The sequence below is a fragment of the Drosophila albomicans genome, chromosome 2L, assembly GCF_009650485.2.
Source record: "Drosophila albomicans strain 15112-1751.03 chromosome 2L, ASM965048v2, whole genome shotgun sequence".
Lineage (NCBI taxonomy): Eukaryota > Metazoa > Arthropoda > Insecta > Diptera > Drosophilidae > Drosophila > Drosophila albomicans.
In genome coordinates this window covers 28,330,165-28,349,345 of record NC_047628.2, presented here as the reverse complement: position 1 = coordinate 28,349,345, position 19,181 = coordinate 28,330,165, and the positions used below count along the sequence as shown (strand labels likewise).

The 19,181-nt window shown below is 39.9% G+C and overlaps 5 protein-coding genes across 7 annotated transcripts; 2 read left to right on the top strand and 3 right to left on the bottom strand.

Moving 5' to 3' along the window:
* The first annotated feature begins 747 nt into the window (after nt 1-747).
* Nucleotides 748-2,142, top strand: LOC117564600 (uncharacterized). Of its 2 annotated transcripts, none has more exons than XM_034243456.2 (3): nt 748-1,123; nt 1,187-1,328; nt 1,382-2,142. In XM_034243456.2, exons 1-3 carry the CDS (start codon nt 911-913, stop codon nt 1,435-1,437), a joined length of 411 nt encoding a protein of 136 aa, XP_034099347.1. In that variant the 5' UTR covers nt 748-910; the 3' UTR covers nt 1,438-2,142. The 2 variants fall into 2 exon arrangements, with proteins under 2 accessions (XP_034099347.1, XP_034099346.1); XM_034243455.2 differs by having other exon boundaries at nt 751-1,123; nt 1,187-1,331; nt 1,382-2,139.
* A 6,288-nt stretch (nt 2,143-8,430) lies between these two features.
* Nucleotides 8,431-10,225, top strand: LOC117564178 (uncharacterized). 2 transcript variants are annotated; one of them, XM_052002158.1, is made up of 3 exons: nt 8,431-9,869; nt 9,950-10,002; nt 10,063-10,225. In XM_052002158.1, exons 1-2 carry the CDS (start codon nt 8,522-8,524, stop codon nt 9,964-9,966), a joined length of 1,365 nt encoding a protein of 454 aa, XP_051858118.1. In that variant the 5' UTR covers nt 8,431-8,521; the 3' UTR covers nt 9,967-10,002; nt 10,063-10,225. The 2 variants fall into 2 exon arrangements, with proteins under 2 accessions (XP_051858118.1, XP_034098737.1); XM_034242846.2 differs by having other exon boundaries at nt 8,432-10,002; nt 10,063-10,224.
* Nucleotides 10,226-10,277: 52 nt separating this feature from the next.
* On the bottom strand, nt 10,278-17,694 carry LOC117565013 (ubiquitin-conjugating enzyme E2 25-like). Its single transcript, XM_034243958.2, has 2 exons — nt 16,308-17,694; nt 10,278-10,892 (listed from the first exon to the last, which is right to left on the bottom strand). Exon 1 carries the CDS (start codon nt 17,430-17,432, stop codon nt 16,347-16,349), a length of 1,086 nt encoding a protein of 361 aa, XP_034099849.1. The 5' UTR covers nt 17,433-17,694; the 3' UTR covers nt 10,278-10,892; nt 16,308-16,346.
* LOC117565193 (ubiquitin-conjugating enzyme E2 Q2-like) lies at nt 10,872-12,026 on the bottom strand. The gene has a single exon (XM_052002746.1). It carries the CDS (start codon nt 12,024-12,026, stop codon nt 10,872-10,874), a length of 1,155 nt encoding a protein of 384 aa, XP_051858706.1.
* On the bottom strand, nt 13,580-14,722 carry LOC117565014 (ubiquitin-conjugating enzyme E2 Q2-like). The gene has a single exon (XM_034243959.1). It carries the CDS (start codon nt 14,720-14,722, stop codon nt 13,580-13,582), a length of 1,143 nt encoding a protein of 380 aa, XP_034099850.1.
* Nucleotides 17,695-19,181: the final 1,487 nt, after the last annotated feature.

Below are 19,181 nucleotides of genomic sequence, written 5' to 3'. Positions count from 1 at the left end.
GACGAAGTCCAAGTCGAAGTCGAAGTTGCAGTCACTTCATCCATGTCCATGTCGAAATGTTGTCCCCCAGGCGATCGCCAAATATTAGCACACAATTCGATTTTGCATGCGAGGCGACGCAAAGCGGCAGGTAGTAAATTTTTACGAGTGCAAGTGGCGAGTTTTTCCCTGGCCACAATAGCTGGCAACTACATCTGGACTCCCCATCTGGTCTGGCCATGACCATTGACAGCTGCAGGCTGGCAGGCAAAGGCATTCAGCTTTTCGCTTTCACCTGTTGTCTGCAGTTATATAAAATGCACTGTCAAATTAATGCTGATTTATATACGTGCGCTTTAAATGAGCAAAGCTATTCAAAGACTTGACTATTAGCTAGGAAATGAAATGGATTGTAAACATCAAGAGCACTTTCTGCGAATCCAGTTCTTCTTGTGAAGAAAGTGCCGTTGACAACTGTGGCTTAGAATGCCAAATAAAAAGAAGAAAAACAAATTAATGTGTTACCAAGTCAAAAATGTGGCTGAAACACAGCTTTTGTTTTAAGAGAACCCTCGGTTGTCTGTCTCCACTTGCCTCTCTCTCTCTGTTTTCAACTGTGTTGAAGAAAGACTTTCGACTAAAAGCATTTCTTCATAACACATAACATGACAGGCAATTTGTTGTAGTTGTCGTTGTTGTTTGACTTAAAAGGGAATGGGGTGAGGGGGAATTTCCACATGAACATGAATGTTTAGATATTATAAAATTCCCATTATACACTTTCACTACCGTAGCGCATTCCTAGAATTCCACACAAAAATACACGCCAAAAATAAAGCACTTTATTGGCATTCAAGAAATCCTTCAATCAGCTTCATCGTGATAGCTCTGTTAATACTGTCTAAATTATCAAGTAGAGCATTTTTTGATTATGTTGGTTTTTAACAAGTGCTGCTGTTGTGTTCCCCTACGACAGGGTTGCATTATCATGGGTTATGTCATGATTTTATTGTCCTTTCACGAAATATATTGGATGATACTCTACACTGATGCAATGTATTGCTCACGCCTCAAAAAGATCTGGTTTCTGCACAATCAGATTAAAATTTTGGCTGGAGTTCTGCTCTTGGCTTGCGCCCATAATGTGAGTAGTCTGTTTTCCTTTCATTTAATTACTGATTAATTAAATATCGTTCTTTATTGATAGCCTCAAACTATGACCTTTTTGCTGCCACTGCAAATTGTTGTAAATCTAACGAGTTTAATAATTGAATTGATATTTTATTTGCTGTTGTCCAGCAACGATTTGATCCCGTGGAGTGCTGCGCTTTTATCCTTTCTTTCAATTGGTTGTAAGTTTTAAGTATTTCTTCCATTCAATTGACTCAATATAAATTTTTAGGGACTGTGTACGGTGTGCTTGTGGTTTACTCATTTTTCCAAGAGATGGATCACTAGCCTCGACTATGCCATTTGGCCAGCTCAAAGAGACAGAGACGCTGCTTATCGCTGCTTTGCTGAAACGGTAGTTGGTTTGGCTCTTCGTCTTTTGCAGTTGGACTTAATCACAGCATGTAGCATTTTGTGCCATGATTAAAAGCAAATTTATTAGTCAAATGTTGCGCAATTGCTCTGCTAAATCCAAATCCAAATCCAAATGCAACTGCAGCGCATAAATCGTGTCAGGCTGGTGCCAATTGTCACCAGGCTCGAGCTCCAGCTCCAGTTTCAGCCTCAGTTTTAAAGGCTGACTTCGGCTTAATTATCGGCGCACCGTTGCGCTACATGCGTGCTAATTGAGTGCGGTGACCAGTGACCAACTGACCAACTGAGCTGGCGACGCGGACATGGACTTGGACATGAACGTGGACATGGTCGACGACATGGACGCCGCCACGTCCTGCTATGATAACAACAACGCGACGACAAACGCACGCTGTGCCCAAATGAAATTATGTTGCAATCTCCAATTGTGTCTCTAGAGCTGGCCAAATCTCGTGTTCTCTCATTACACGATATATAATGTTGAAGAAAAGGATAACTTAGTATACTGAAAATACTAAATATCATTTAGAAAACTACTGACTGATGAATGATTGAAATAATCCCTTAATTATTTATATCGTTTCTATATAAATATTTAATTGAATGCGTCTTTTCATTGTATCGTTAATTGCTTAAATACAAAACAAAGCAATGCTAAAGTTTATAGTAATGTTTAGTATATTGACTATGTTTTTTTGACCAGCTCGTGAGCTGGTGCGTGTCACGCGTGTTGCTGCCATCGCTAAGACTCGAAGTGCTAAGCGCTCGATGATCAGTGCTCAAGTACCCGTTGGCTGGCCACTGATCACTGATCGGGGGGCTTAATTAATTTCGTTGATTAATTGAAAGTGCGCCTTGGATTTTTCTTTTTCTTTTTTTTTTTTTTTGGTTGCTGTTTATATGCTTTTTGGCAGTGCAAAGTTGAAGGCGAGTATGAGATATTGGCGCATTGGCAATTCGTTTCTTTACTGCATTCGGTATTCAGTTTTCGGTAGTATGTTTAGGGCGTTGCCTGTGCCAGCCCTTTGGTCCATTACTCTTGGATGCTGCATTTCGATTATTGCCCCAAAAGTTATGAGTGACCGCAGGGCAAGGACCGCAAATTCAACTGCAGTTACAATTACAATTATTACAATGCGAGTGTATGTAATAAATTGTTGGCATACGCTTAGCTTAAGTGCTTATAAAGCGTATAGTATATTTGTGTTGAATTTGTAATTTATAATACTGCAAAAATATACTGAAAAGTTTGTATAAAAAGAAGAAATTACAATCCATTCTTTGAATAATTGGTAATTTAAAATAAAGCAGAATGAATAGATAGTATAAAATATTGGATTCAAATTCATTCTTTGAATAAAGCTTATAGTATATCTCCGTTAAATCGGTCATTAAAAATACTGCAGAAATATACTAAGTAATTAGCAATTAATAATACTGCAGAAATATACTGAATAATGCATATGGTATGTCTTGTTGAATTCGTAATTAATACTTCTGCAGAAATGTACTGAATAGTTATTATAAAAAACAGAAATGAATTCTTTGAAGCGTACTGTATATATCTGTTGTTTTGGTTATTAATAATAACCAGTATTTCGTAGAAAAAAATACAATTCACTCTCTTATTGATTAAGTTTAATGAAATATGGTAATCATTGCAAATATTTAAAATTCATTACTTCTAAACTAAATTGACAATTACAAAAATGGATTTAAATATTTATTGCATTTTTTATATGACATTAATCTTTAGTACTTTGTGTTGACATCGCATTCGTTTTGTCTTTTGCATTCGGCATGAGAGTCTGTGATTAATTAGGTAAACTGAAAGTTGCAACACACGCGAGCAATGCAATAATAATAACGGACTGACGAATGGCCCAACTTTTGTGTTTGTTATAGTTTACGTGGCATTTGCAATCAGAGCAGAAGCAAAAGGCATTGGCAGGAGCCACGCACTGCCGGCAAGTGAATGGCACAAGTAGCGACAGGTAGCCCCAATTCCAACTCCAATTCCTCCACAACTTCAACTTCAGATCCAAGTGCAAATGCAACTGCAACTGCAAACCCAACGTAGGTGGCACTTGGACACTTTTTGAAATGGGCGCCCGTTGGCCAATTGTGAAACTTGGCCAATTGACTAACTGGCCAAGTGTCAAACTTGCCAAATTGAAAACGAAGTTACGATGCGGCTGCCGATTTGTTTATGCTGCTTACACAAGTACAGTGTGACTTGGCTATGACAAACATTTGAGACTTTTATGTGTAATATGTATATGTAATTTTTTTAGTTGAAACTTAAGCGAGACTTGACTGTTGTTATGATTGCACATAGTTTGCGTGCATTGTCACTGACTTTGGGGTATATTAATTGAGTTGTCAAGTGTGTAACGAAGTTGGGCTTGTCTTAATGGATTACTGATTCAATATTTGCAAACCTTTGTTTAATAAAACAAAACGAAATTTTGTATGGCCTCAGATTGCTCAGTTTTAACTAACTAAACTTTTTGTAATCATTAAATTTTGTTGTAAACAATCAATTGTCATTAAATGTGAATTTTCCACTTATTCAATTTCTTGAAAATATAATTGACTCTTTTTAAATGTGAATTTTATAATAATTACGTTTCTTTGTAAAATATTAGACTGTTTTTTAATGCAAGAGTATTATTATCATTAAATTTCTTTGTAAAAGAATTGGCTGTTCTCAAATGTGAACTTTATAATCATTAAAATTCTTTGTAAAATATTAGACTGTGTTTTAATGCAAGAGTATTTAAACTTCGGTAAACTCCTGGCATAGATTCTGTCTCGTTTTTAGTTGGTTTATTTATTTTATTTGTTGTATTTCTTAGTTGCATTTTATTTAAAGTTTAATGAAATATTACGCGCACGTGTCAACAGTGCGATAAAATTTATTTACGCAGCGCTCCGGGTCAAGTGAAAGCACATTTTGTTTTGGCATCTCGGGAATTCGGACGCTGTGCGCAGACCTTCAAATTGAATTTACGCCGGCGCTGCAGTCGCCAACTGGCACACACATGTCCCAGACTCAGATTCCTGTTCGGGTTCGGAGATCAGTGCCGAAAAAAAAAAACAGAAAAAAATCCCAAAAAAAATAAGAGGGAAAAATTGAAATTGAAATCGAAATGTAAACCTGACTGACCATAAAAATGGGCGTAGGGCAGCCGCACTGACACGCGGCCATATTTTAAATGTCAACAGGCAGGCAGTGAGGCAGTGAGGCAGTCAGGTACCGAAGCTCTTTCTTGCCCCTTCATCATCGATCGATGGCAAAGCCAGCAGCCAAGGATGCGTAGTCGCGTTGTCCGTGCGCATCAAAAATTCAATAAAATACCATTAAATTACAAAATGAAGACAATTCATTTTTCTTTTTCGTTCGCCCGGACTTACTGGGGCAGGTCTCTGTTTCTGTTTCGGTTTCTGCTGCTCTTTTTTTTCGGGGCACATCTTTTTTGCTGGGTTTTATTATGCGCTGCATTTTGTATCTTTAAGCAGCAGCATTTAATGTCGCTTTGCGGTTATAAGCAATAAAATATGAAAATCTGCGCTTATAAATGTTAAAAACGACATTTATTGTAATATTTTACGAAATCAGTGAATATTCGTTGAATTGGTCAACAACAACAACAGCAGTAACAACAATTGCGTAGACAATGCAACATTGTTGTTCAAGTACCACACAAAAATTGACTTGCAATTGCATTTTTAGTTTAGTTTATTGACGACTTTATGAGTGGGCTTTGAGGATTATCGATTATTGAGGCTCATATATCTCTATTAATGGACTAATTCGTGGACAAGGACAAAGACTTTATTGATTTTGCAAATTTCGACGTTTTTAGTAGGATTAAGTTTGTTTTTTATACCCGTTACGAATTGAGTATAAAAAGTATTATAATTTTGTGCCTACATGAAATATATTTAAAAGGCAGAATGAATCTCCAACCCTATAAAGTAGGAGTACATTTTTTTGATCAGCATATATTCTGCACTCTATGATATAATTTAAATGTATCCATATACCAACTATAACATTTGGTATTTTTTTAATATTTTTGTGGTATATTTATTTGGTATGTTTTAAAATTAATACCGCACTGTTTTGTTTTCATTAAAAATGGAAGACAAGCAAACTCGACTTTCTTACAAGTTTGTACATTACATTTTAAAGATTCAAGTTACGAAATGTTTGACTTTTTCTTTATAAAGAAAAGCACAACATTTCTGCAAATATTACATATAATAAATTTTAAAGCAGCCTAATAAATTTAAGTTTATGAGGTTATATTTGCTTTAGTGTCAGTTTGATATATTGCAGCTTAATTTTATGACACGTCAAGCATATTATAATTTGGCAGTTAATATATTTTTTAATATTTGGTTTAAAGCCTCGTTTGGCAGACCATCAGCGGAATTAGTCAGAGAGCGTAAAACAAACCGTCTCCACCGCCCACCAAGTAAACCACAAATAGATCTACGCCTATGTGTAATGTACTTGAGCACATGTGCATAATTTTTAGTGCTGCGAAAAAGCTCATAAACATGTGGCCATTACAACGCTTCGACTAATGGGTACGACTAAGCGAGAGAGAGAGAGAGAGAGCGAAAGGGAGAGAGAGATGGGCCCACACAATTCTACAAACTGCTCATAAAACTTGGCGTCCGGATAACTACTGTATGTGTAGTTGTTGTTGCAAGTGCCTCACCTTCGCTGTTGTTGCTCCTGATGCTGGTCATTAGGCAACACAGCAACTACAGCAACATCTTCAACGCCAACTGCAAGAGCAACAGCAACTCGCCAATCTTTAGTCCAGTGACGTCGCATACGCAGTTGAGTGATGCGCATTGGGGTCATTTGTGTCGGTAGATGGGGCGTCACTTTGGGGCCAGGGCTAATTTCCATAATGTTGCCCCACCCCCCTCTCTCTCTCTCTGTCTCTCCGGAGACTAGAACAGTTCGTTCACTCGCAGTAATTTTGGATCTGGTAATCTCTTTGGGAGCTACAAAGCAGCTTAAGTGAATGCCGGGGCTTAACACCTACCAACAAAAAAGAACAACAAAAATACTTCGTCTCGTTGTTGGTCTTGGGGATCTTCACTGCGCTTCACTTGTTTCCTTGGCCTGGGCAATGGCAATGGCAATTTAATGGCTCAGCAATTGCTGACCCGTCGCTCTCCACAAAGTGGCCGTTGGGGCTGCTCATTGCAGATATATCTGGAACTCTCTGCACTTGTGGATCGTCGGCAAACTATGGCTCGGATGTGCTTCGGTTCGGCTCAGTTCTGTTGCTCGGCTTGTCCGTTGTCTTTGCCAGCGCAACATGAGTATGATTTATTGTAGTTTATGCGGCCAAGAGCTCAAGAGCGGCTTCTGCCCTGTCCAGAGTCGCTCGTTGTTCCTGTCGCAGCCACCAAATGGCAATTCGTGATGTTCGTTAGCTGCTGCAGCTAGTGATGACACTGCGATGGGCTTTTCTGCGATAGTATTGCAGCAGCTTCATCAAAAACTATCTATTATAGAAATCTTTAAAGCGTTGGTTTTAGATTTTCGCAATATAAAGTTGACATGCAGTCATTTTTATATAGATCAAAGTATTGATAAAAGTGACATTAGAGGTGGAGAACAATTGATAGTGGACGCCATCGATATTTGCGTCATCGATAGTGGTTACATCACTATCGAAAGTGTCCGCTGCTATCGATTGTGGCTCTATAGCGCTCAAACATCGATAATGCTACCGATTGTTGTCCACTTTTAATTTGAATGCCTATTTTAAGATATTTACAATAAGAAACAAAAAAGCATTTGCAACAAATTCAAATTCATGAGCCCACCTAATTTTTATATCCAAATATTTACTAAATATTTAGAGGTAAACTCTCTAAATTTTGTAATCCGCAATTTGCTCTTCTAAAATAAAAATTTATTTTATTTACTTTCGCAAACTTGATTCATTTGATTTAACCATCTCTAGGCAGGATTTATTCGCTGCGCAGCTATCTGGCTCGCTTTATGTGTATCATTTTTCATGCCTGCAGCATGGATTTAGCATTATTGTATTTTATATTATTTGTGCTTAATTTGGCTGAACTGAACGCTGCCTGCACCTGATTTCCTGAGTGTTTTTTTGTGACCAAGATGGTTGCTCCGCTCTTCGCTGTGTTCTGTTCTTGGTCAGAGAACTTTGCCAGCAGCATCTTCTGCAGACAAGTTCGTTAATTTGACGCTCGCACCTCGTTCGCATAAATTTGCCAAGTGCCAAGAAGTGGTGGCAAGTGTGGCTGAGGGTGGCAAGTGTGCGGCGAGTGCCACAAATGACTCTTCGTCTAGTGGTTGCTGTGGTGGTGGTTGCTTGGGACTATTAGCGCTCAATGCCAACGCCTGCGCCGCCCACTCCAACAGCAACAGCAACTACAACTCTCAACTCCAACTCCAAGTGCAACTCCAAGCTTCACAGTTTATGGTCATGCGGCGTTCCTTTTGTCAATTTCCAGACATTTGCCTTTAAGTGCAACCACAAAAGCGGCTGCCTCGAGATTTATGTGGTGCTGTTGTCATTTTAAGTTAATGGCTTGTAATTCTCTCCATGTCCCATCTCCCTCGCTCGCTCTCTCTCTCTCTTGCTGTTTCGCTTTTCATAACTCTTTGCATAACCTGACGATCGTTTTTTGTGTTGCCAATTGGCGGCAAGTGCAGGTGAATTTGCGTCTAGGCAGCTTGGCAAATTTATGATTCGACTTTTAAATTGGTTTATGGCAATTTCCGCAGCAGCACCCACACACACACACGCACACTCGTTAAAGTTATCGATATTTATTATCGGTCGGCGCTTTTTAATTATGACGCATTAAACGTTTGACTATCGGTCAAGTTGGCAGTCAGAAGTTTTTGAACTCTAGCTAAACAATTCATAGGATGCCTTTAAATTTACTTTAACTCTGAAGCATTCCGAGAATATAAGTGAACAAAATGAAGCGTCACAATGCCAAAGCTATTGCGGCAGCTGTTGCCATAGCTGCCGCCGCTGCCAATCCGGAGACTAAGAAGAAATCGGAGCCGAAACCAACAATGAGTGCGGCCGCACTCTATGTGGATGTGGTCAAGAATATGGCCAAGGCGGAGACGCCACCGTCAGCCACATCACCGCTGCCCAAGTTCACAATATTACACGAGGATTTTCCTGCTTTGCCGGGCACCGTTGAGGAAACCACGCGTGTGATCAATGCAAATGTGCCAGACGATTGGACGGACATGATTAGTGATAACGACGACCTCAATGACGATGAAGATGATGGAGATGGAGATGATGACGATGGCGATATTGATGATGATGATGACGCTGAAGATATTGATGATGATGAGCAGTCGGCATCGCCATCGCCTTCCCTGGATAGTGTTAGTGAGAAGCCCGAGTCCTTGCCCGACGCAAATGAACCGGAGACGTCCATCCCAGATTTGCTGATGCAGCTGCACAGCAGCAGCAGCAACAACAAGAGCTCAGAGAGTAGCGAACACGACGCGCCAGCTGTTGTTCATGTGTCCGCATCCACTGATCACAGCAATGCCAATTCCAATGGCAGCGAATGGCAGCACTCGCCGAAGTGCAAACATTTTCGTCCCAACTTCTGTGAGTGTGCCAACGAGAGCTTCTTCGAGCCGCAGTTCCTCATCGCTGGCATGCAGCAGCGTGCCTCGGAACGTCAGAAGTCGAGCGAAGTCAAGTCGCAGCTTGGACCACCGCCAGGATTTGAGCGCCTCGTTTACTATGGACGCTTGTGCACCAATCGCATGGGCATGCCACTGGGTGGTGTGACCTTTGACAACGTAGCGCCACCAGCAGCAGCAGCAGCTAACAATGCTCAGCTCTCGTCAGGGGAGGTCTTGAAAGATGCCTTTGGCATGGCTGGCTTGGCTAGGAATTTGCAGGCTGTTCAACAGAATCCACGGATGGTGCAGCAGTTCTTTGGCCACAAGGTCGCTTGCCTCAATCATTGTTCGACGCACGAGGCAAACAAGTTGCATGCCACTTTTGCCGGCGCCTTGATGGGCGGCCGTTGTCCACCGCACGAGGTGCAATACAATGTTCCGCCTTACTATTACCGCTCGAATGTCAAGGCGCTGCCACAGCCCAAAATGGATCAGATGGAGTCGGAGTTGCTCTTTTTTTTCTTCTACACGTATCCGAATGATATGTTGCAAATGCTCGCTGCCGCCGAGTTGGCCGATCGCGGTTGGCGTTATCACATCGAGGAACGTTTGTGGATACGCCGTCAGCCGGATAATCCGCACTACGTGGCATCGCGTTGTCAGGAGTCGGGTGAGTACAACTATTTCAACATGATGCACTGGAAGATAATGCCACGTCACTTTGAGCTGCTGTCGGGGCAACTGGAGCAGACGATCACCAAGGCTGAGCTCTATGAACAATACGGTTACCATCCGCAGATGAGGTGGGTCCTCATAAAGATGTTCTTTTGCTCCATCAACTCATTGTTTTCCCCCTTCGACAGCTTCTTCTGATGCCGCAAGTGAATTTGTTCCAAGTTATCCCCATTTTATCAAACTGCATCGACGTATTGCAGTGATCGTAACTGGTGTCTACAATACGCACATCAATCAATCATGAAACGTTTAAAATATTTTTAAAACTTATCATCTTGCACCTTGCTGTAAAATATGAAATTTGTTAACTTCTCACAGCAAGAAATAATAAATAAAATACATATTAATGTACAAAATCAAAAGTATTTTATTTTCATCCAATTTTTGACTGTTAAACATCTTAGCTTATAAAAATATGAATCATTTTAAGTGAACTGCGAATACAAAAGAAATATTTAAGGACTGAAAAAGAAATTTAAGGACTGAATCTCCCTGTAAGTCGTTCTGTAATCCCTATAAAGAACATTTCAAAAGGAAACTTAATACTAAATACAAATTCAATATTATTCCTTCAGATTTTTAAATCAGTTTTCAAATTTTTGAGCTAACAAAAGAATTTCTTCATAGCAACTTAATTATAAATGGAAAACTGAAAACAAATTCAAAGTTGTCAATTTTTAGAATCAGTTTTCAAATTTTTAGGTTAACAAATAAATTTCCCCATTCGTATAGAGAACATTTCAAAAGATAACTTAATACTAAATACAAAACTTTATACAAATTTAATATTATTTCATCAGATTTTTAAATCAGTTTTCAAATTTTTGAGCTAACAAAATAAATTCCTCGTAACATATGTAGGGAATGTATTCACTCAGATCAGACGTTAGCAAGCATTACAGAACAGAGAGAGGGAGAGTTGCAAAACTGTGACTGTTTAGCTTTCGGGTCTGTCTAACTGCGACCAACCTCGTTCGTTGTGCATCTTCTGGACCAATTGAAAGTTGCGCTGGGCTCTTTCCAGGTTGTAGAACTTCTCAAGTAAAGACTTCGGAGCGGCGAAGTAGATGCGCCCATCGTATTGAGACAGTGCGGCGGCAATTTGAATGATCAGTGACTCGATGGTGTAGGCGGAAGTCCAACCGGAATTGGTTAACAATTGCATACAAATGACACCCCCGCGTAAGACAAAACTTCCCTTGATGACGGGATAGACTACACGCACAAAGGGTGGCGAAGATGGATAGTTATCGTTGAACCTAAATTGCAGCTCGATGGCCCCTTCACCATCGATTTCCTTTAGCTTTAACATATCAGCATACAGGCGACTGTCCTTGTCCACCGAGTGGACGGAAACTTTCCAGTTGTAGATCGAATCATCGTCTAGGTCCAACGAGAACATATTCTGTTTAAAAGTGTCAGAATGATAGATGAGCCGCAGCTCTTTCATCAGGCGATTTACGGCGTTAGGCGAGCCAGCGGCAAGACCTTGAGGTTGATCCTGACGATCCTGTTGGTTGTTCAGTTTCTGGAGGGTCTGCCGCAGCTTCACTTCCTCATCTTTTAAGCTAGTTTTCTCCGATTCCATCGAGTGGTGGTCACTTTCGCTGTCCTCGTCGACATAATTCTCTAGGGTCTCCATCAGTATTAATTTCTCATAGACTGCGCGAATTTCCTCTGATTTCATCGAGTCGTCGTCACTTTCGTCACTATCATTGTCATTCTGTGGCTTCATCGGCACCGTCAACTTCTCCATATTATCCGGCAGCGGAACATTGTGAGTGTCGCACAATTTACGCACCAACGAAGCCACCTGCAACACCACGTGATTGTCCTCTCCTTGGGTATTGCCCAGCTCTTGCATTATTTCGCTAAGCTTCGCATCATCGCATTCCGAGTACCAAATGGGCGGAGTCATTGGATAGGTGACCGTAATACTCGCCTGAATGTCGTAATGCTTGCCATTGCCATCGATAAAGCGGCAGAGTAGATCGTCCAGAGTGCAACCGAGCAGCTGGAAACGGTTATGATCCTTTGGAAAGATCTGCTGCAGCAATTCGATTTCAAGTTTCTGAGATTTCAAGCAAGCCATATTGATATATGTAATTCGCAAGAACTTAAGCGATTTCAATGTGCAACTTTTTAATGACGCAGTTATGATGAAATACTTTGGAAAAAAAGTGTTGCTTAACGCGGCAAAATCGATTGAAGCCAACTGCACTTTCTGTAGATATTCAAGTTTGCTTTTCTGCAGAATCGACTTTACATTCGATAATTATTCAAGTTGCTTTGCTGCACAATCGACTGTATAAGAGTAGAGTTGACTCTACTTTCGATAGTTATTCAAGTTCCTCTGCTAATTATTTTTAAAACATGTATAAAATTAAATTGACTTGCAAACCGTTGGGGAAACGCGTTTGATCAATGCAAATGTGCCAGACGATTGGACGGACATGATTAGCGATAACGACGACCTCAATGACGATGAAGATGGTGATGTCGATGATGATGTCGCTGAAGATATTGATGATGAGCAGTCAGCATTGCCTTTCCTGGATAGTGTTAGTGAGAAGCCCGAGTCCTTGCCCGACGCAAATGAACCGGAGACGTCCATCCCAGATTTGCTGATGGATCAGAATGATATGTTGCAAATGCTCGCTGCCGCCGAGTTTGCCGATCGCGGTTGGCGTTACGTAACTTTGAGCTGCTGTCGGGGCAACTGGAGCAGACGATCACCAAGACTGAGCTCTATGAACAACACGGTTACCATCCGCAGATAAAGTGGGTCCTTATTAAGATGTTCTTTTGCTCCTTCAACTCATTGTTTTCCCCCTTTGACAGCTTCTTCTGTTGATGCCGGAAGTGAATTTGTTCCAAGTTATGCCCATTTTAACAAACTGCATCGACGTATTGCAGTGATCTTAACTGGTGTCTACAATACGCACATCAATCAATCATGAAACGTTTAAAATATTTTTAAAACTTATCATCTTGCACCTTGCTGTAAAATATTATAAAATTCTCACAGCAAGAAATAATAAATAAATTACATATTAATGCACCAAATCAAAAGTATTTTATTTTCATCCAATTTTTGACTGTTGAACATCTTCGCTTATAATAATATGTATCATTTTAAGTGAACTGCGAATACAAGAGAAAAATAATATTTAAGGACTGAATTTCCCTGTAAGTCATTCTGTAATGCCTATAAAGAACATTTCAAAATATAACTTAAGACGAAATCCAAATTCAATATTATTTCTTCAGTTTTTTAAATCAGTTTTCAAATTTTTGGGAAAAGAATTTATTCATAGCATCTCAAAAAGTAACTAAATTGTAAAACTGAATATAAATTCAGTTATTTCAGTTTTTAGAATCAGTTTTCAAATTTTTAGGTTAACAGATAAATAAATTTCCCCGTTCTGTAATGCTTATAAAGAACATTTCAAAAGATAACTTAATACTACATACAAAACTTAATACAAATTCAATATTATTCCTTCAGGTTATTAAATCAGTTTTCAAATTTTTGAGCTAACAAAATAAATTCCTCGTAACATATGTAGGGAATGTATTCACTCAGATCAGACGTTAGCAAGCATTAACGAACAGAGAGAGGGAGAGTTGCAAAACTGTGACTGTTTAGCTTTCGGGTCTGTCTAATTGCGACCAACCTCGTTCGTTGTGCATCTTCTGGACCAATTGAAAGTTGCGCTGGGCGTATTCCAGGTTGTAAGCCTTCTCAAGTAAACGGCTTGAAATGCCGAAGAAGATGCGTCCATCGTTTTGAGACAGTGCGACGGAAATTTGAATGATCAGTGACTCGATGGTGTAGGCGGAAGTCCAACCGGAGTTGGTTAGCAACTGCATGCAAATGGCTCCGCCGAATAAGACAAAACTTCCCATGATGGCGGGATAGACTACACGCACAAAGGGTGGCGAAGATGGATAGTTATCGTTGAACCTAAATTGCAGCTTGATGGCACCTTCGCCATCGATTTCCTTTAGCTTTAACATATCAGCATACAGGCGACTGTCCTTGTCCACCGAGTGGAGGGAAACATTCCAGTTGTAGATCGAATCATCGTCTAGGTCCAACGAGAACACATTCTGTTTAAAAGTGTCAGAATGATAGATGAGCCGCAGCTCTTTCATTAGGCGATTTACGGCGTTAGGCGAGCCAGCGGCAAGACCTTGAGGTTGATCCTGACGATCCTGTTGGTTGTTCAGTTTCTGGAGGGTCTGTCGCAGCTTCCCTTCCTCCTCATCTTTTGAGCTAGTTTTCTCCGAGTCCATCGAGTCGTCGTCGCTCTTCCCGTGGACATCATTCTCTTGGGTCAGCATCAGTATTAATATCTTATAGGCATTGCGAATTATCTCCAATTCCATCGCCCTTTCGTCACCATCATTGTCATTCTGTGGCTTCATCGGCACCGTCAACTTCTCCATATTATCCGGCAGCGGCACATTGTGAGTGTCGCACAATTTACGCACCAACGAAGCCACCTGCAACACCAAGTGATTGTCCTCTCCTTGGCTATTGCCCAGCTCTTGCATTATTTCGCTAAGCTTCGCATCATCGCATTCCGAGTACCAAATGGGCGGAGTCATTGGATAGGTGACCGTAATACTCGCCTGAATGTCGTAATGCTTGCCATTGCCATCGATAAAGCGGCAGCGTAGATCGTCCGGATTGCAATTGAGCAGCTGGAAACGGTTATGATCCTTTGGAAAGATCTGCTGCAGCAATTCGATTTCAAGTTTCTGAGATTTCAAGCAAGCCATATTGATGTAATTCGCAAGAGTTTAAGCGATTTCAATGTGCAATTTTTTAATGACGCAGTTGTGATGAAATACTTTGGAAAAAAAGTGTTGCTTAACTCGGCAAAATCGACTGAAGTCAACTGTACTGTAGTTATTCAAGTTTGCTTTTCTGTAGAATCGACTTTACATTCGATAATTATTCAAGTTGCTTTGCTGCACAATCGACTGTATAAGAGTAGAGTTGACTCTACTTTCGATAGTTATTCAAGTTCCTCTGCTAATTATTTTTAAAACATGTATAAAATTAAATTGACTTGCAAACCGTTGGGGAAACGCGTTTGATCAATGCAAATGTGCCAGACGATTGGACGGACATGATTAGCGATAACGACGACCTCAATGACGATGAAGATGGTGATGTCGATGATGATGTCGCTGAAGATATTGATGATGAGCAGTCAGCATTGCCTTTCCTGGATAGTGTTAGTGAGAAGCCCGAGTCCTTGCCCGACGCAAATGAACCGGAGACGTCCATCCCAGATTTGCTGATGGATCCGAATGATATGTTGCAAATGCTCGCTGCCGCCGAGTTTGCCGATCGCGGTTGGCGTTACGTCCCTTTGAGCTGCTGTCGGGGCAACTGGAGCAGACGATCGCCAAGGCTGAGCTCTACGAACAACACGGTTACCATCCGCAGATGAAGTGGGTCCTTATAAAGATGTTCTTCTCTTGCTCCTTCAACTCATTGTTTTCCCCCTTTGACAGCTTCTTCTGATGCCGCAAATGAATTTGTTCCAAGTTGTCCCCATTTTATCAAACTGCATCGACGTATTGCAGTGATCTTAACTGGTGTCTACAATACGCACATCAATCAATCGTGAAACGTTTAAAATATTCTTAAACTTATCATCTTGCACCTTGCTGTAAAATATTCTGAAATTTGTTAACTTCCCACAGCAAGAAATAATAAATAAAATACATATTAATGTACAAAATCAAAAGTATTTTATTTTCATCCAATTTTTGACTGTTGAACATCTTAGCTTATAAAAATATGAATCATTTTAAGTGAACTGCGAATACAAGATAAATATTTAAGGACTGAAAAAGAAATTTAAGGTCTGAATTTCCCTGTAAGTCGTTCTGTAATGCCTATAGAGAACATTTCAAAATGTAACTTAATACTAAATACAAAACTTAATACAAATTCAATATTATTCCTTCAGAGTTTTAAATCAGTATTAAAATTTTTGAGCTAACAAAAGAATTTCTTCATAGCATCTAAATTATAAATGGAAAACTGAAAACAAATTCAAAGTTATTTCCGTTTTCAAATTTTTAGGTTAACAAATAAATTTCCCCGTTCTGTAATGCTTATAAAGAACATTTCAAAAGATAACTTAATACTAAATACAAAACTTAATACAAATTCAATATTATTCCTTCAGGTTTTTAAATCAGTTTTCAAATTTTAGAGCTAACAAAAGAAATTCTTCGTAACATATGTAGGGAATGTATTCACTCAGATCAGACGTTAGCAAGCATTACAGAACAGAGAGAGGGAGAGTTGCAAAACTGTGACTGTTTAGCTTTCGGGTCTGTCTACTTGCGACGAACCAAGTTTGTTGTGCATCCTCTCGGCCAATTAAAAGTTGCGCTGGGCTCTTTCAAGGGTGTAGACCTTCTCAAGTAAACAGCTTGAAATGCCGAAGAAGATGCGTCCATCGTTTTGAGACAGTGCGGCTGCAATTTGAATGATCAGTGACTCGACGGTGTAGGCGGAAGTCCAACCGGAATTGGTTCGCAATTGCCTGCAAATGGCTCCGCCTTGTGTGACAAAACTTCCCAAAATAAAGGGGTAGACGACACGCACAAAGGGTGGCGAAGATGGATAGTTATCGTTGAACCTAAATTGCAGCTTGATGGCACCTTCGCCATCGATTTCCTTTAGCTTTAACATATCAGCATACAGGCGACTGTCCTTGTCCACCGAGTGGAGGGAAACATTCCAGTTGTAGATCGAATCATCGTCTAGGTCCAACGAGAACACATTCTGTTTAAAAGTGTCAGAATGATAGATGAGCCGCAGCTCTTTCATTAGGCGATTTACGGCGTTAGGCGAGCCAGCGGCAAGACCTTGAGCTTGATCCTGACGATCCTGTTGGTTGTTCAGTTTCTGGAGGGTCTGCTGCAGGGTCTGCTCCACTTCCTCATCTTTTGAGCTAGCTTTCTCCGAGTCAATCGAGTCGTCGTCGCTCTTCTCGTGGACATCATTCTCTTGGGTCTCCATCAGTATTACTTTCTCATAGGCTTTGCGAATTCTTTCCGATTTCATCGAGTCGTCGTCACTATCATTGTCATTCTGTGGCTTCATCGGCACCGTCAACTTGTCCATATTATCTGGCAGCGGCACATTGTGAGTGTCGCACAATTTACGCACCAACGAAGCCACCTGCAACACCACGTGATTGTCCTCTCCTTGGCTATTGCCCAGCTCTTGCATTATTTCGCTAAGCTTCGCATCATCGCATTCCGAGTACCAAATGGGCGGAGTCATTGGATAGGTGACCGTAATACTCGCCTGAATGTCGTAATGCTTGCCATTGCCATCGATAAAGCGGCAGCGTAGATCGTTCGGATTGCAATTGAGCAGCTGGAAACGGTTATGATCCTTTGGAAAGATCTGCTGCAGCGATTCGATTTCAAGTTTTTGAGATTTCAAGCAAGCCATATTGATGTAATTCGCAAGAGTTTAAGAGATTTCAATGTGCAATTTTTTAATGACGCAGTTGTGATGAAATACTTTGGAAAAAAGTGTTGCTTAACTCGGCAAAATCGACTGAAGTCAACTGTACTGTAGTTATTCAAGTTTGCTTTTCTGTAGAATCGACTTTACATTCGATAATTATTCAAGTTGCTTTGCTGCACAATCGACTGTAATCGACTTTACTCTCGATAGATACTCAAGTTCCTCTGTTAATTATTTTTAAAATTTGTATTAAATCAAATTGACTTGCAAACAGTTTTGGTATTTCTTTAGTCACAAGATAATTTTCTCACATATTTATTCCGAATTTGATGTCAGCATAATATGTATAATAAAATCTTAAAAATTACTACGAATTTTTAGTAAAATGAGAAAAACGGAATATTTCAAAAGGGAGCTTCTTTTCAACATAGTTAAATCGAAATAAATAGTAATTATTGTTATTAAACCATTGTCTACTCATCAATGCAATTGTTGAGGCAATCATTGACTTTGTCATTGAGCTACTAATCTATTTGTTGGCTGCCACTTGCCACACCTTTAACAGCATCCACATGCCACGCGCTCCACTGCCAAGCCGCTTGAAATGCCAATGCAACTGTTGGCCAAGCCTCAGAACCAATGAACCACAGACTCTGACTCTTTAGTTAAAAGCGGCTCATTAGCAATATGGAGCAGTAGTCTATCTGTGTTGTGTTGTTGGCCAAGTGTCGCTTTGCTCGCTAATTGCCACGTAAATTTGCAACCATTTTTGGCAGCTCATTAAATTTATTATTAAAACAAAACGCTGGCCACACTTAATTGCCATCAAATTGACATGCGAGACGACAGCACCCGCCTTAGCTTTAGCTTCAGCCACAGATGGAGCCTAACACACAGGCTGCCAGCTGGATCGGATCTGTAGAGTTGGAGTTAAAGCTGGTCGCTAGGCTCATGCGTATTAATTGCCATGGAGACTTCATAATTTCATGTGGAAAAATGTGAACGTTAGGCGTGCAGCAGCCGCTTTGGCGAAGCTGTAATTTAAGCACAAGACTTTAAAGCCTAAACTGTTAGTTGGACACAGCAGTGCAGTGCACATAGCTTTTAAAAAGTCAAAACAAACTTTCGTAGAGGGAAATCTGGCTAGAGGCAAAGATAAGATCAAATTTTCTGACGATGGAAATCGGGTTATTCTTAAAAGACAAAGATAAGATAGTTTTCGGATGCAATTATGAATGAAAGTTCATGTCTAAAGATGAATTGAAGTTACAATAATTAAAAGCTATGTAACTTTGGAATATGAATTTATACATTAAGCAAAATCTTTGTGCTAAATCCAATAAACTTTATGTATATACCTTTAATGTTATTTCTCTTGAGGTGTTAAGGATCAACTTAACCTGGATAGTCTAAAAGATTTTATAAACTATTTGTTTAATGTTTATTTTCCTCCTATAGATTTCCATTTTTGTGTACAAAGACATTTGCTTAAAGAATCTTAAGTGAGACCGGATACCAAAGTATTCTTTATTATTTAGCTTTTTTGAACAGTATTTCATCAGAGAAGCAAATTAAATAATTAAAGTCTTTGGTACTTTAGTTATATCTGTTTTTCTTTATTGCCGCAACTCACTTTCGATCACAACATTAACTAATTCCCTATGAATGCACATAGAACTGACGCTTTTCATTTTTAAATTAATTAATCGATATTTATATATTGACTACATA

Coding starts and splice junctions, on each gene's coding strand:
- LOC117564600 (XM_034243455.2), top strand. CDS start 911: ATGTTGGTTTTTAACAAGTGCTGCTGTTGTGTTCCCCTACGACAGGGT. Junction 1,124..1,186: donor TCTTGGCTTGCGCCCATAAT/GTGAGTAGTCTG, acceptor CTTTATTGATAG/CCTCAAACTATGACCTTTTT. Junction 1,332..1,381: donor ATCCTTTCTTTCAATTGGTT/GTAAGTTTTAAG, acceptor ATAAATTTTTAG/GGACTGTGTACGGTGTGCTT.
- LOC117564178 (XM_034242846.2), top strand. CDS start 8,522: ATGAAGCGTCACAATGCCAAAGCTATTGCGGCAGCTGTTGCCATAGCT.
- LOC117565193 (XM_052002746.1), bottom strand. CDS start 12,026: ATGGCTTGCTTGAAATCTCAGAAACTTGAAATCGAATTGCTGCAGCAG.
- LOC117565014 (XM_034243959.1), bottom strand. CDS start 14,722: ATGGCTTGCTTGAAATCTCAGAAACTTGAAATCGAATTGCTGCAGCAG.
- LOC117565013 (XM_034243958.2), bottom strand. CDS start 17,432: ATGGCTTGCTTGAAATCTCAAAAACTTGAAATCGAATCGCTGCAGCAG.